The following is a 14,190-nucleotide window of genomic DNA, read 5'->3' as shown; positions in this document are numbered from 1 at the left end:
GCTGGGAGGAATGAAAAAGTGTTTAAATGTCGTTTGCTTAGAATGGATGTAAAGAGAAGGCTGTATGAGGGTGTTGTGGTACCGACTGCGTTATATGGGGCTGAAACATGGAATATGGGTGTAGCAGAGAGGAAAAGTTTGAATGTAATGGAGATGAGATGTCTGAGGAGTATGTGTGGAGTGACGCGTATGGATCGAGTGCGAAATGATTAAGTGCGAAGGAGAACTGGAGTTGTTCGGGAGATGGCTGGTAGAGTTGAGCAGAGGGTGTTGCAATGGTTTGGGCATATGGAGAGAATGGATAATGAGCGATTGGTGAAAAAGATAACTAGATCTGATGTGAGAGGTGTAAGACTGAGAGGAAGACCACGAATAGGATGGATGGACAGTGTGAAGAGAGCGCTGGATGCGAGAGGGATGTCTGTTGAGCAAGGAAGAGTGGCTGTGAGTGACAGAAATAAATGGAGAGAAATTGTGAATGAATAAGTGATGACGCAGCCCTGAGGGGATATTCTCCCGCATTTGGTCTGATCAGCTAGTCAGGTCAGGTGCGGGTAAGGGGATGGGTCTGTTATGATGTGGCAGGGGTAAACCAGTTCTGCTGTCGGGCCCTGCTGTGGATGTCACTGCTTGCATTGCGCAGTTGACCCTTGTGCGGTGTGATGCGGTGAGGATCTGTCCGTTCTCCCCTTTGGGGCTAAGATGCGAATGAATGTGTTTGAATGGATGAGTAAATGGAGAGTGAGTTGTCCTGTCTCGGCTACCTCCCTTTCCTTGGGGGAAGCAGCCTAGGTATATAGATAGATAGATAGACATTTGCCAGAAACTCTACCATAGACGATACCAGCCAGAATGTCCCAGTACTAGAACTTGACTCTCCCAAAACTGCCCCACTTAAAATACAAAGATGCGTAAGATCCATCCTAGACAATTTACCTACCAACAAAGCTCCAGGTCCAGATGGAATTCTGCCAATTGTTTTGAAAAAGCATTCCCCTGAACTTGCCTCTGTTCTAGCTAAAGTATTCAGACTATGTATATGAACTTCTTTATTCCCAAATTCATGGAAAGAAACCAATATCCACCCAATTCCGAAGAAAGGAAGTTCCTCTGACCCCTCTGATTACAGACCAATAGTTGTCACATCTTCTCCTGGTAAGATATTTGAAACTTTAATTAATAAGCACAGTGTCAAACATCTTGAATCCAACAACTTAATTACTGGCAGACAACATGGTTTTCGCCACGAACAATCCACCATTGACATACTCAATCTCCTGACTCATATCATCCATCAATCAATTGATCTACATGGAGAAGCTCATGCAGCAGCTCTTGATATTTCTAAAGCTTTCGACAGAGTATGGCACCTTTCCCTGCTGTCCAACCTCCCTTGCTACGGACTAACGTCTCTTGTTCCTTTGATTTCTTCATATCTGAGTGGCAGAAAAATAAGAGTAAATATAGATGATGTATATTCCAATTTCCACTCAATTAACACCGGCATGCCGCAGAGGTCAGTTCTGGTGCCAACCCTATTCCTGGTTCATATTAATGATCTCTTATCTGTCACCCACAATCCCATCCATTCATACACAGATGACTCAACGCTACATAGTTCATTCACACTCAGACACCCATTTACAAAGTCTAATATCTCTTCCTCTCAACTCAGTACAGCCATCTCCATATATCAAAACCTATCTACAATCAGTGAATGGGGACAAAACAACCTTGTCTCTTTTAATGCTAGTAAAACTAAATACAGTATATACAATTTACTAATAGACAGATATTGCCAGATTCTTACATTAACTTCAGTGCCAATAATTTTCCCATCTCCAAAAGTATTGAAATTCTTTGCATCTCACTTAACAATGACCTCAACTGGACCTCTTATGTTAGATCACTTGCTAAAACCGCCTCAAAGAAATTTGGATTATTGTACAGAGTCCGTACTTCTTCGCTGATGAGCAGTTAGCTATAATTTATAAGTCATGTGCGCTCTCAGCTTGAATATTGCTCACCCTTGTGGAATGGATGTGGAGAGGATCCATTAAAACAACTAGATAAAATTCAGAACAAAGCTGTTAGAATTATTAACAACCCTGCCATTACAAATAATCTACCTCCCCTGCAAGTAAGAAGGAATGCTGCCTCCCTTGCATTATTTTACAGATATTTTTTTCGCAAATGCTCAGACGAAGTTGCGTCCATGATGCCAACTCTCCATGCCTTCCCTCGTGCTACTTGAGCATCTGGTAGCGCTCATGACTGAAATGTCACTCAGCCATATTGCAGAACTTCTGCCTATCAGAATTCTTTCATTCCTCGAACTGCATCTCTCTGGAATTCACTTCCTCAGAGTTGTTTCCCTCCAAATTTCAACCCACAGCTGTTCAAGTATAACTGTTACAGATATTTTATGAAGAGAGGACACCATTAATCTGGTGTATGGATTTTTTTTTTTTTTTATTCATTTGTTTTTCCTTCCTCCGTTGTTGTAAAAAAAAAAAAAAAAAAAAAATGGGAGACATGTTGTGTGTTGGAGGTGGGGCTGGAGCTAGCTCTATGGTTGGAATGAGGAGTGGCTGGAAGAAGTTCAGGGAGCTGTTGCCTCACCTACTGAGAAGTCTCTCTCTCTCTGCCATGGGATCTTTTTATGCAGAATGTGTTATAATCGCAGGTGGGGTAATAGTATTATGTAATAGTAATAGTAATAGATCACAAGTTCCTGGCTGTAATAGTAATAGAAGGCAAAGTAATAGATATTTGTATATTACTTTCCCATTACAGACACTTCTTTAATACAGTTTACCATAATCAATAAAAACAGCCTTCTCACCTTGTTTTCTTTTTTATGCAAGGAAGAAAGAACCAAAGGCTGAGCCCACAAAACAGTTCCTTCAAAAAAAAAAAAAAAAAAGACAAATTCAAGATCCGTTCATTTTGAGATGCCTGGATACTCTGTTAGCTGCTCTCCAAGCTGCAGGTACACCACAGGTGACCGTGCAGAATGGAGAGTGGTCAACAGGCCATCAGATGATCTAGACATACTTGCGCATTCCATGGAGCAGCCTCCCAACGATAATGAAAATAAAAACCATTTCCAATTTAACAAATACCCTTATCGTAAATAATATACAGTATTAATAGTGATAATAATACTAATATATGATCAAGTAATAGTAATAGTAATAGATGACCACTAAAGTAATTATAATAGTAATATAATAGAGACCAATTGAAATTAATAGTAATAGTAATAGAAACGCAGTAACAGACCCCATGTCTGCTATTCAGGCATCCAAAATAGCTGGTATGTGCATCAGAAAAAGTTTAATACCTTCTCTTTAGCTAGGTTAGGAGTTAGGTTGGTGATGGAGATGTTGATACTGTAACTGTGTACACATCACCATTTTGTGTCTGTCATAATGATATACTGTATGCCCAATGAGTTCAATCATGTTTATGATGCTATAACTTTCAATAATGTTTCTGGATGCACATATGGAAGCCACGACTCAGAGTTGTTCATTTTTGCTGCAAACTCTTGTGAGAACCTCCTGCACGGGGAAACTTTGTGCATACGACACCGGGGTCGAGTTCATATGAGCCTGCGGCCACAACAGAGCATAGGCTAATCGGTGGCCCAAGCAAAGGTATTCAGCCTGTGATGCTATGTACCCATTCTGCACGGTTACACAACCAATACTTTGATCAGTTCAACATAACTGGCAAAAATGTAAACTTCAAAAACTTCAAATCAGGGTACGTTTACAGGGTAAGAAGTTTCAATGACTATGGACACACCATAACTATGTCAGGTGTCCACTGCTAACATGGTTATATATTCTGCAAGGACACAAGGTTATCTCACCTTTGACTGTAATCAAATTCTCTTTTTCATCAGCTAGACTAGCTTCTGGAATTACAGCTGTTTCGCCTTCTGTCATGATGTCCCTCGCAGTCATGGCCGTCACAACACGCGTATGACTTAATGTATAATTTGCACGAAGAGTTTTCATTATGTATTTTTCTTATTTTTTGTACATTCATATGTTTCTGCTATCAAAATAAATTATTCACCTTTATTAGATCAATCCATTAATATCTACTCTTACTGAAAGGCCATATTATTTTTTTTTAGTTCATATTTTATTCAGCATCTTGTCTAGACTATGAGAGAAAATGATCAGTTTCTCAGAATATTTTTTAACACTTGCTGTGCCCATTAACATTACATAGATCTTGTTGTGCTCTTAACATACAGTTAACATCGAGCCACGTACATCTCCGCCTTGGGACTGTTTCAAAATATTTCCATCTGCATTCTCTGAAAAAAAAAAAAAAAAAAAAACGATAAAACAGTTTATAAAACTATCCCAGAAACATTCCCTACATGTGCTTAGTCCAAACTGTAGTTCTTGCCTTGGCCGCTAAATCGAAGACTTTGAAATATGCAAAAAACTTGCACAAAAATAACAGAGGAAGACTTCTTACGAAATCTCCAAAGCCAATGAGAATGAAGGTCAATGAAGATTATTTATTTTTAAGGTAACGTTTCAGTGGAGGAAGGGGCCTCAAATTTTCATTAAAATGCAGCAGGACATCGAAGCAGACAACAACAATCCACCAGAAGGAGCCCACGGAGGAGTGTACATGGCGCGATTGAGCTCCGGACGGAAACGGCCTAAGTCCACTCGGGCCGCGCGCCCCTATGACACGGAACTCGCCCGCCGCCACCATAGCAGGAATACAAGACGACCTGCCGGGCGAGCTGCCCATAAATCATACATACCACAAAGCCAGTCAGGAGACAGGACGTGTGTGCTGGGCAAACCCCAGGTCCTGTCCTCCCCACTTACTGTTTTATAATCAGCCCATACACCACTGACCGGGCTAATGTATGGCCCGGCCTGCACTATATGTGCAGGGAATCTTTCAACGAACGAACGAACGCCCATAAATCAGACCGGGGCGGAACTGTTTCTCCAGTTCCAAACAGCACCCCTGAGATGGCAAGTAGCCGCTCACCCTCCTACAGGAAACGGCCTGAAGCCGCTCTGGAGGAAATGAGGAGACGGCCTGAAGCAGCTCCCGCCTTCGTCAGTAGATGGTCTGCAGCCGCTCGGAAGGTGCCCTACAAAGAGACGGCCTGTAGCCACTCGCCCTCCTACAGGAGACGGCCTGAAGCCGCTCTGGAGGACGTGAGGAGACGACCTGAAGCCGCTCTGGAGGAAGTGAGGAGATGGCCTGAAACCGCTCTGGAGGAAGTGAGGAGACGGCCTGAAGCCGCTGCTGCCTTCGTCAGGAGACAGCCTGCAGCCGCTCGGAAGGTGCCCCTCGGAGAGATGGCCTGTAGCTGCTTGCCCTCCTACAGGGGACGGCCTGCAGCCGCTCTGGAGGCTAATCAGGAGATGGCTGGTAGCCGCTCCCACCTTCGTCAGGAGACGGCCAGCAGCCGCTCTGAAGGTACCCCCAGAGAGTCAGCCTGTAGCTGCCCTACCCTCCTGCAGGAGTCGGCCGGTAGCTGCTCTGAAGGTGCCCTGAGACAGCCACGGCCAGTAGCTGGGCCCTACAGCCAGAGAGGGCCTGAAGCCACTCCTTCATCAGGTGCTGAGCCTGGTCCACCCACCCACAACTTGGAGGGAGCCCCCAACCTGGAGGAGTATTGGAGAGGCCCTGTGACCACCACTGGGCTCTTCTCCCTACAGCAGGTAGAGACGCCCCTGACGGACCCCAACGCCGGCCTATGCCGCAGCTCACTCCTGATGGCGTCCCCGACCTTTGGGGACTGCAGCTCCCGCGACCTCCCGACCACCCCTCAGACTCCCGGGAGGGACCTCCCTGCACCCAGATGCCAGAGATCCTCATCCTCCATCAGGCACCTGATTCAAAAGTTCAGGTGACTGTTTGGACCCAGCCTGGAGGGCCAGACTCCCACCCCGAGCCCAGAAGCCTCGGGCCCCTATACGCCCCCAGCAGCCCCAGACGAGAGAAGACGCCCCTATGTTCTGTCCCCTGTCCCCGGGACCTAGCAGCCCCTGGCGGATCCCAGCCTCGTCAGTAGGGAGGCTGAGACTCCGCCGCCACCCCTGCGTCTGACTGTGACATGTCCGACCTGACAGTGGGTGAAAGTGAACACACGCAGCATAAGGAAAGTGTAGGAGTGACAGAATAAAGTGAGCCGGTGGTTAGAGAGTAAAAAAAAGTGGTGGAAAAAGATAGTGCAATAGTGAGACAGTGAAGGACGGGTCTGCCATGGTGAACAGTGCTGCCGTATCACGTGAAGACCATATATAGGCTCCTGTGTTGAAATTCCAGTACTGCCAGCTCCACCCGGGTACATAGTGAAGTGGTGTAATAGTGATCTACTGGCCGAGGTACAGTGAACACTATCCAAGTGACGGCACTTCTCAGTAAGACCACGCTTAGGCCCAGTGTAAAATATTAACGCTACCCAGGGAAATCAGACAACCACCACCACAGGCCTAGGAAATCTAAACTCCCCCACCAACATAAGTGTCTAGCTCAAGTGTCATTCACCCTAATTAATCTGGCCCTGTACAGTATCCTGCGTGATACTATTATTCCATATCTGCAGCCAAAGAATTATAATTGTCCAGTGTAATGCTAGGTGTTTTAAGGGTCGTCTTCCCGTCCCGTAAATGCCTAGTGTGTAGCGGGGCTCTCTTTCTAGACAGGAGCTTAGACAAATAGGAGAGAGGCAGGACACAAAAACTCAAGGTAACTACCTTACACGTGTATTACTAAGTTGTACAGTGGAAAGGGTAGATGTCACGGATATAGATACACTGGACAATTACAACTGTTACGTCTAGATATGGGTTATCAGTATCACGCAGGATACTGCTCGGGTCAAAATGAGTAGCACTTGGGGCAGAGGTTTGTGTATTATTAGTTATAAGAAGTCTAAGTTTTATATATTTGTGGAGTAGCTGGTATTGCTTCACTGTTGGTAAGTGTTACTTTAGCACTGGGGTCTGTACGGTTTTAGTATTAGGAGGTGTTATCAGATGGTAGCGTATTCACTATAATAGACCCATATCTCACTGCGTGGCCGTGTTCATGGTTGCACTGTCACTTTTACTCACTTCACCACTTTAATATTATCAATGGTGCTTCCTTACTGACTTCCGTGATGTGGTTAGTTAATTGCTCTGACTTCATGTCACTGAGTCAGGACACTGTGCTATCACTGTCACTCCTTTCTGATCTGGGTGTCGTGGCGGTTGGGTACATGGGCGGGGGGGGGGTCACAGCCTTACTACTGACGGTGCTGGGTTCCGCCGGGGGCCTCTGCATCCAGAGGCCACGGGATCACGTGCAGGGGCGTCAACTCTCGTCGGGGCTGCGGGTGGCGAAGGGCCCAGAGCTTTCAGGGCTGGGGTGGGAGTACGACCCTCAGGGCTGGGGCCGAACAACTGCCTGAACTTCTCGCTCAGGTGCCTGACGGAGGACGAAGATCTCCAGCGTCGGGGTGTGGGGAGATCCCGCCTGGGGGTCCTGGGGGCAGTCTGGGGTTCCCGAGGGCTGCAGTCCCCGGTGCTTGGCGGCGCCGTCAGGTAGGGGCTGCGGCACCAGCCTACATCGGGGGTCCATCAGGTGGGTCCTTCCCAGAGCTGGTTGCAGGGAGAAGAGACCGGGGGAAGTCATGGGGCCTCTCCAGTACTCCTCCAGGCTGGGAACTCCCTCTGAGTCGTGGGTTGAGGAGCGGAAGTCAGCTCCTGATGGAGGAGTGGCTACAGGTCGCTTCCTGCCGTAGGGCCCGGCTACTGGCAGTAGCCTTCTAGGGGCGCGGCTATTGGCTGTTGCCAAGGCCCGGCTACTGGCAGTGGCCTGGGTGAGGGAGCAGCTACCAGCAGACCCAAGGGCACCTTCGGAGAGGCTACAGGCCGTCTCCTGAATTTCCTCAGAGCGGCTACAGGCCTTCTCCTGAACTCCCTCAGAGCAGCTACAGGCCGTCTGCTGATTCCCCTCATAGTGGCTACAGGCCGTCTTCTTCAGGAGGGTTGAATGGCTACAGGCCGTCTTGAGGAGGGCACCTTCAGAGCGGCTACAGGCCGTCTCCTGATTCCTCTCAGAGCGGCTACAGGCCGTCTCCTGATTCCTCTCAGAGCGGCTACAGGCCGTCTCCTGATGAAGTCTCCTGATTCCTCTCAGAGCGGCTACAGGCCGTCTCCTGATGAAGTCTCCTGATTCCTCTCAGAGCGGCTACAGGCCGTCTCCTGATGAAGTCTCCTGATTCCTCTCAGAGCGGCTACAGGCCGTCTCCTGATGAAGTCTCCTGATTCCTCTCAGAGCGGCTACAGGTCGTCTCCTTCAGGAGGGTTGAGCGGCTACAGGCCATCTCGAAAAGGGCACCTGCAGAGCGGCTACAGGCCGTCTCCTGATGAAGATGGGAGCGGCTGCAGGCCATCTCCTGATTTCCCTCAGAGCGGCTACAGGCCATCTCCTTTAGGAGGGTTGAATGGTGACAGGCCGTCTCGAGAAGGGCACCTTCAGAGCAGCTACAGGCTGTCTCCTGATGAAGGCGGGAATGGCTACAGGCCGTCTCCTTATTTCCCTCGGAGCGGCTACAGGCCATCTCCTTCAGGTTGGTTGGGGAAGCTAGCCCGGAAGGTAATTGGTATTCCTGCTATGGTGGCGGCGGGCGAGCTCTGGGTCATACGGGAGCGCAGCCCGGGCGGACTTATGCCGTTGTCGCCCCGAGTCCCGGCGCGTTGTCGTTGCTCCTCTATGGGCTCCTTGTGCGGGTGTCGGGTCGCCCCCTGTGGCACTATACTGCATTTTATCCAGTTTATTTGTATTTGTGACATCTGCTCGTTCCTGTGTAAGATTTAATAATACACATATAAGGTGTTGCCTTGAGTTTTTGTGTCCAGCCTCTCTCTTATTTGTCTAAGTTCCGGTCTAGAAAAAGAACCCAGCTATTCACTAGGTGCTCTAGGGACGGGAGGCCAAGTTTGGCCGACCCTAAAACACCTAGCATTCCATTCATCCTTTCCTGTAACTCAAGAAACCATTTACAACGCTGGGAGGTAACCATGTAACCAAATGGCGCCGATGTGGAACTTATCTGAGGGGGAAGGGGTTGGGGCTTACTGATCGCGTAATGCCGCTGATATAGTGAGGCTGGTCACCGTTGCCTTAAGTGTCTGAATTACGCCCCTGCTTAGGCTGTAGCCGCTGTATTAAGCAACTTAGCTGGCAGTGAGTGGTTGTGAGGATATTAACTTCCCAATCAATTGAGTGACAAGCCATATGGTTTCCTATAAATCAAGAAACCATTTATAACGCTGGGTGGTAACCATATAACCAACCCATACGTGTTCCTTACGTGTCAACAAGTGGGTTTGTGGAGGGTTAGTGCCCCCCTCGCCGTAAAACAACTAACTCAAAGACAAACAGCCACCTCTTAACGGGATTATGACATCTGGCTATAGATAAATAGAAGTGGTGCTAGAAATTAAGCCTCTTAAACAGATGAGAATGTGAGACTCGACACCTTCCTTCCGTAACTATACAGTATATATATAGTGTATGTGTGTGCTAAGAAGGTTCAAGAGATACGGGAAGAAACTGCACTCTCGAGTCTTTCCTTATCTTTCCTGCACAACAAATCTGATCCTTTACAAGTGACAAAATGATTAGGATGATGAACAATGAACTCTACACAGCTCAGTGACGATGAATCACTGTATCTACATTTCGTACAATAACACGCGTAACGAACAAGGAACTGGGTATAAAAAATGCTATGAGTCAAACAAGAATAGATTTTTTTTTTTTTTTTTTTAACAGGAAGAGCATGGAAAGGGAGTGCAGACACTTTCCATAAGGAAGAAAGGAAGGAATGATAGAACCAAACTAGAAGATAATTTTACGGTGCAGTTAGTAGAAGGCAGCGAGTCGATGTTGATAGCGTTGATTGGCACTGTTGGCGTTTGCAAAATATGTGGGAGACCCTGTCTAGGGAGCAATGGGGTTCCCATAGCCTTCTCTTACGTCACGCAAAGAAGACCTGTAGGGGATCTCCCTACTTCTTCTCATGTGTTTTGTTCTTCTAAACAAAACCTTAACTTAATGAACCCAAGACAGTGATGCTCACGCAGCCCGCGCGATAGCCAGAGCCCCTTGCTGTCGTTGTGAAGTGGAGCTAGAAAGCCTCCTCCCGTAGCTAATGCGTGTGTGTGTGTGCCTGTGCTTTGTGGATTTCATGCAGCCCGCGCCATAACTGGGCCCCTCTCGCCAGCAATGGATGGTTGTGGCGCCGGCCAATAGATGGAACCACTATACACACCCGCCTGAGAGTGGCAAACATCCACGCGAAGCGGTACGTATTTTAGAACTTTATTAGCCACATTTATCCCTCTGGACGTTTATTTCTCCATTAAGTTGTGAAATCAGGGTAACTATGACATTAGAAAGCTTTTGTTGGTTCAGTACTTTCCCAGCATATGGTTTAACCTTTAGGAAAATGACGTGTGGCCTTGGCTTTGACCCATGTTGCTTTTTAAGTGTATATCTTTCTTTTGGATGTTGTGAATTGAATACCGAAATTTGTAGGGTACCATTAAATAAAGTACGTAAGCCATAGTTAGACTGGATCCTGAAATTCTCTCAGGTAATGTGAAATATGGTCTTTGTTATTGTGGAGGCCATGCCATACTGTATTTAAAGGTATTTTTCATGTAGCTAATGTTACAGAGTTATTTAGCAGTTGATGTCAGTAAGGGCTTTAGATGGTAATGCAGAACACTGTAAATGAGAGTAGAAAAGTAAGTGAAACTGCAGGAGACCTCATGCGTAAACTTCAGAATAATTTTTTCTCAGTAATTTGTAATTATCAATGTGATAGCTTTAGAAAGTTGCAGAAATTCGTAATTTTGATGATGTCATCTATAAAATCACCAGTTATACATGCAGTACATGGCAAGTGGCCACCTGCCATATCGGACTTTTCGGGTTGTATATGCTTCAATGTCAATAATTGTTCTTTCCCACTAGTCTGACCTAATATGATGAAATGGTTACCAAACCTAACTCAACTTAACCTAATTCAGCCAGACTTAATTTAGCCTAATCTAACAAACCTGAATTTGAGGATGAATGAGTTTTGGGTCTGAATCGAGTAAATCGACCCATTGTCCCCTGTTGGCTGCCCCTGTGGATGCCCCTGCTTAGCTTAGTGCTTTTGAGTAACATTCTGTTTTTGCTGAAATTGGGTTTTATAAAATATATAATCTTTAGTAATATAACTGATATCTCCACAGAATCAGTCTATACCGGTAAGTCATTACGGTACTCATTTTACAATGATTTGGTTTACAATAATTCGCTACAGCAATAATAAAAAAGTTCCACCCCAAAATTTTGATTTACAATAAATTTCCTGCTTTAATGATTTTGCCATCGGAAAGTGCCAGGCACAGGCGTAGGTGGAGACGCTTTAGCAGTCTGGTGCACTAGCTCTCACTGCCTCCCATATGCTACATTCTGCCTTCTTTATTGTACGAACAGTTGACTCATTCACCCCAAACATACGGTTCCGAGACATTTCACAGGCGTAGGTGGAGACACTTTTGCACAGTCTGGTGCACTAGCCCTCAGTGCCTCCCGTATGCTACGTTCTGCCTTCTTTATTGTACGAACAATTGACTTATTCACCCCCAAGCATACGATTCCGAGACAATTCACCGTCAAGTCAATTCATCATCAAAACATGGACGAGTCCCTGTCAGGACAATTTGCACCTCAGACGATTCCCTGTCATTCTAAAAAATTTACTTATTATTGATTAATTAATACTTTAATGACTAATTTTCAGGGGGATTTTATAACTCATATAAGTATAAAACTAGTGTACTGTACTTGCTAAATAAACTGGTATGTAAAGAAATGACTGGGAATTGTCCTGACGGTGAATTGTCACCGTCATTCCTTCCCTAAATTTGTCCAAGACTTTAACTTTCACTGTCAGCGACATCACTTTATGAGTTCGTTTTGGTGTGTTACCACATGCATCAATAGGAAACAAGGCAAGCAATCACTGGAAGGCAGAAAAATAAGCCACAAATAACAATTCGCGAGTCACGCGCGGTTTGACCGTCGGATTCAAACTGACTGTGTGGTGTGTGGTAGACCGACCTCCCCCCCACACACACACACACGTATGCATACGGGCAGCAGGTAGGCATTTTTATATTTTATTTATATCTCGTATATTAAAATTATTTGCCAGTATTTGAATACTATAATTTTATGTTTTAATTATTGTACCGGTATGAAAAATTTGTGGATAACTGAAATTGCATGAAAAAAGTTCACGTGAATTAAGGGATTACTTCTGTGGATTTGTGTGCCCAGTGGTAAGGTCAGTGCCAGTGTAGGCCCCAGTGCTATGGTTGGTGCAGGTGTGGGTCCCAGTGCTAAGGCTGGTGCAGGTATGGGCTGGATTCTCGTCCTCCTAACCTGTTCCTGTCTGACTCAGAGGCTGACCACTAGTGCCTGTAAGCACAGGCTGCCTCCCAGCCTCGGGGGGGACAACTTGGACCAATATAGGAAGGAATGAAGGTGGGTTGTCATTTATGGTTCAGTCTTAATTAGGTGACTTTGGGAAGTTGCATTGACGTAACCCACCTTTTATAATGGGTTTTAGTGTACTGATTTATGATAAAATCGGTATACGATAAGGTATGACCTGACATAACCCCATCATAAAACGACTACCGTTAATGACCGTATCTGTAGTCAGATGCCATGATCTTGTAATGGGTGGCCATTTGTCTTTGAGTTGTTTTATGGCAAGGGACACTAACCCTTCACCAACCCACTTGTTGACATGTAGGGAACATGTATGGTTTGGTTATATGGTTACCACCCAGCATTGTAAATGGTTTCTTGGCTTACAGGAAACCATTTTGCTTGTCACTCAATGTAAAGCCACCTGTAAAGGAAAGAAGAGCAGTAAGAAGTGATGGGAAAGATGGGAGAAATAGGAAGAGAGGAGGGCAGGCACAGAAAAGGAATGATAAAGGCTAAGGAAGAAGTAGGCAGCACTACATCAAATGAGCGGATGATGGTCGCCACCATGAGTTGGTGATAGGACAGAGCCCTGAGGAACACCACTGTTTATCAGTTGTACATCCTAAATTGTTGAGGTTCTTTAGTAGTACGAAAATAAAGTATTGTACTGTACTGTAATATTAGTGAAAACCAGCTTTACATAATATAAGTGAGTTTCATGATAGTTCGAGATGAACGAGGAGAGTGTATTTGAGTGAGGTGGAGGGAGGGAGAGGGAGGGGGAGACTGAGGATGAGATGGAGGGGTGGAGTGGAGAGGCATATGAGAGAAGGGTGTGTGAGTTGGGGGTAGGGCAGCTTAATTTCAGGGGACAGGGCAGCATGGAGGTGATTTGTTTGTGACCACTCCATAGGGGATTAAGATGTCGGGCAATAGATAAATAGACAGTTTCATGATGTCCTCCCACATGGGTGGATGATTGGAGGAAGGTTATTGTAGCATTTTTTGAATGGCAATTTTAACTGTTGCTTGGTCAGGGGTTCAAACCCAGGCTGTGATGAACAGCTATGAATTAACCAAATTAACCCAAATGAATGAGAAAATCTCCAATGAATCTAATACCCCCTCCCCAAAAAGAAAGGAGAAAACCAAATTGAGAGAGAAAATATCCCAGGTATGGGAGAAAACACCTGAATTAATCTAAATAAATACTGAAATAAACTGAAGTGGAGGAATTCTTGAAGACAGATGAAGAACACCAAAATGAACCGGGATTTGTAAATAAGAGGTTGCATATGGTAGTCTGGAGGGATTCTCTCCAGATTACCTCATGTTCAAGTTGAGACAAACCATGGAGAATTTGTGTGTGAAACTAAATGAGGAGTATTCCTCTGAGGGATATTTCTCATTTTGTTCCACACATAAATTGTCTTCGGTTTTGTCTTGAACATAAATTGCTAATCCTTTAGGAGACAGGATCACTTAAAAAAATAAATAAATAAATAAAAAATTCAGTGACTTTGTTAAGGTGTAGCTACAAAGTGTGATTTTGACTATGAAGAGGATCCTTCAGTAAATATGATTATACATAGGGGATAGGTAAGTTTAGGCTGAGTTTGTCTAGGCCTGCAAAAAAAT

At 45.5% G+C, this 14,190-nt stretch overlaps 2 protein-coding genes across 3 annotated transcripts in view; one reads left to right on the top strand and one right to left on the bottom strand.

The window, feature by feature from the left end:
• Srp68 (signal recognition particle 68) overlaps positions 1–3,973 on the bottom strand; it is a 57,012-nt gene extending 53,039 nt beyond the window's left edge. Inside the window, exon 1 of the mRNA XM_080273548.1 lies at positions 3,881–3,973. Coding sequence (XP_080129674.1) covers positions 3,881–3,956 — 76 coding nt within the window. The 5' untranslated portion in view covers positions 3,957–3,973. The remainder of the gene's footprint in view (positions 1–3,880) is intronic.
• A 6,348-nt stretch (positions 3,974–10,321) lies between these two features.
• The window catches only part of CkIIbeta (casein kinase II subunit beta), a 52,005-nt gene continuing 48,136 nt past the window's right edge, over positions 10,322–14,190 (top strand). For both annotated transcript variants that reach the window (XM_080273550.1, XM_080273549.1), the window contains exon 1: positions 10,322–10,360. The gene's annotated coding sequence lies outside the window, so the exon portion shown is untranslated. The remainder of the gene's footprint in view (positions 10,361–14,190) is intronic.

Source organism: Coenobita brevimanus, chromosome 55, assembly GCF_032717465.1.
Source record: "Coenobita brevimanus isolate Jiangsu-jjx chromosome 55, ASM3271746v2, whole genome shotgun sequence".
Lineage (NCBI taxonomy): Eukaryota > Metazoa > Arthropoda > Malacostraca > Decapoda > Coenobitidae > Coenobita > Coenobita brevimanus.
Note: the sequence above shows the minus strand (reverse complement) of the source record. Positions and strands in the feature narration are given on the sequence as shown.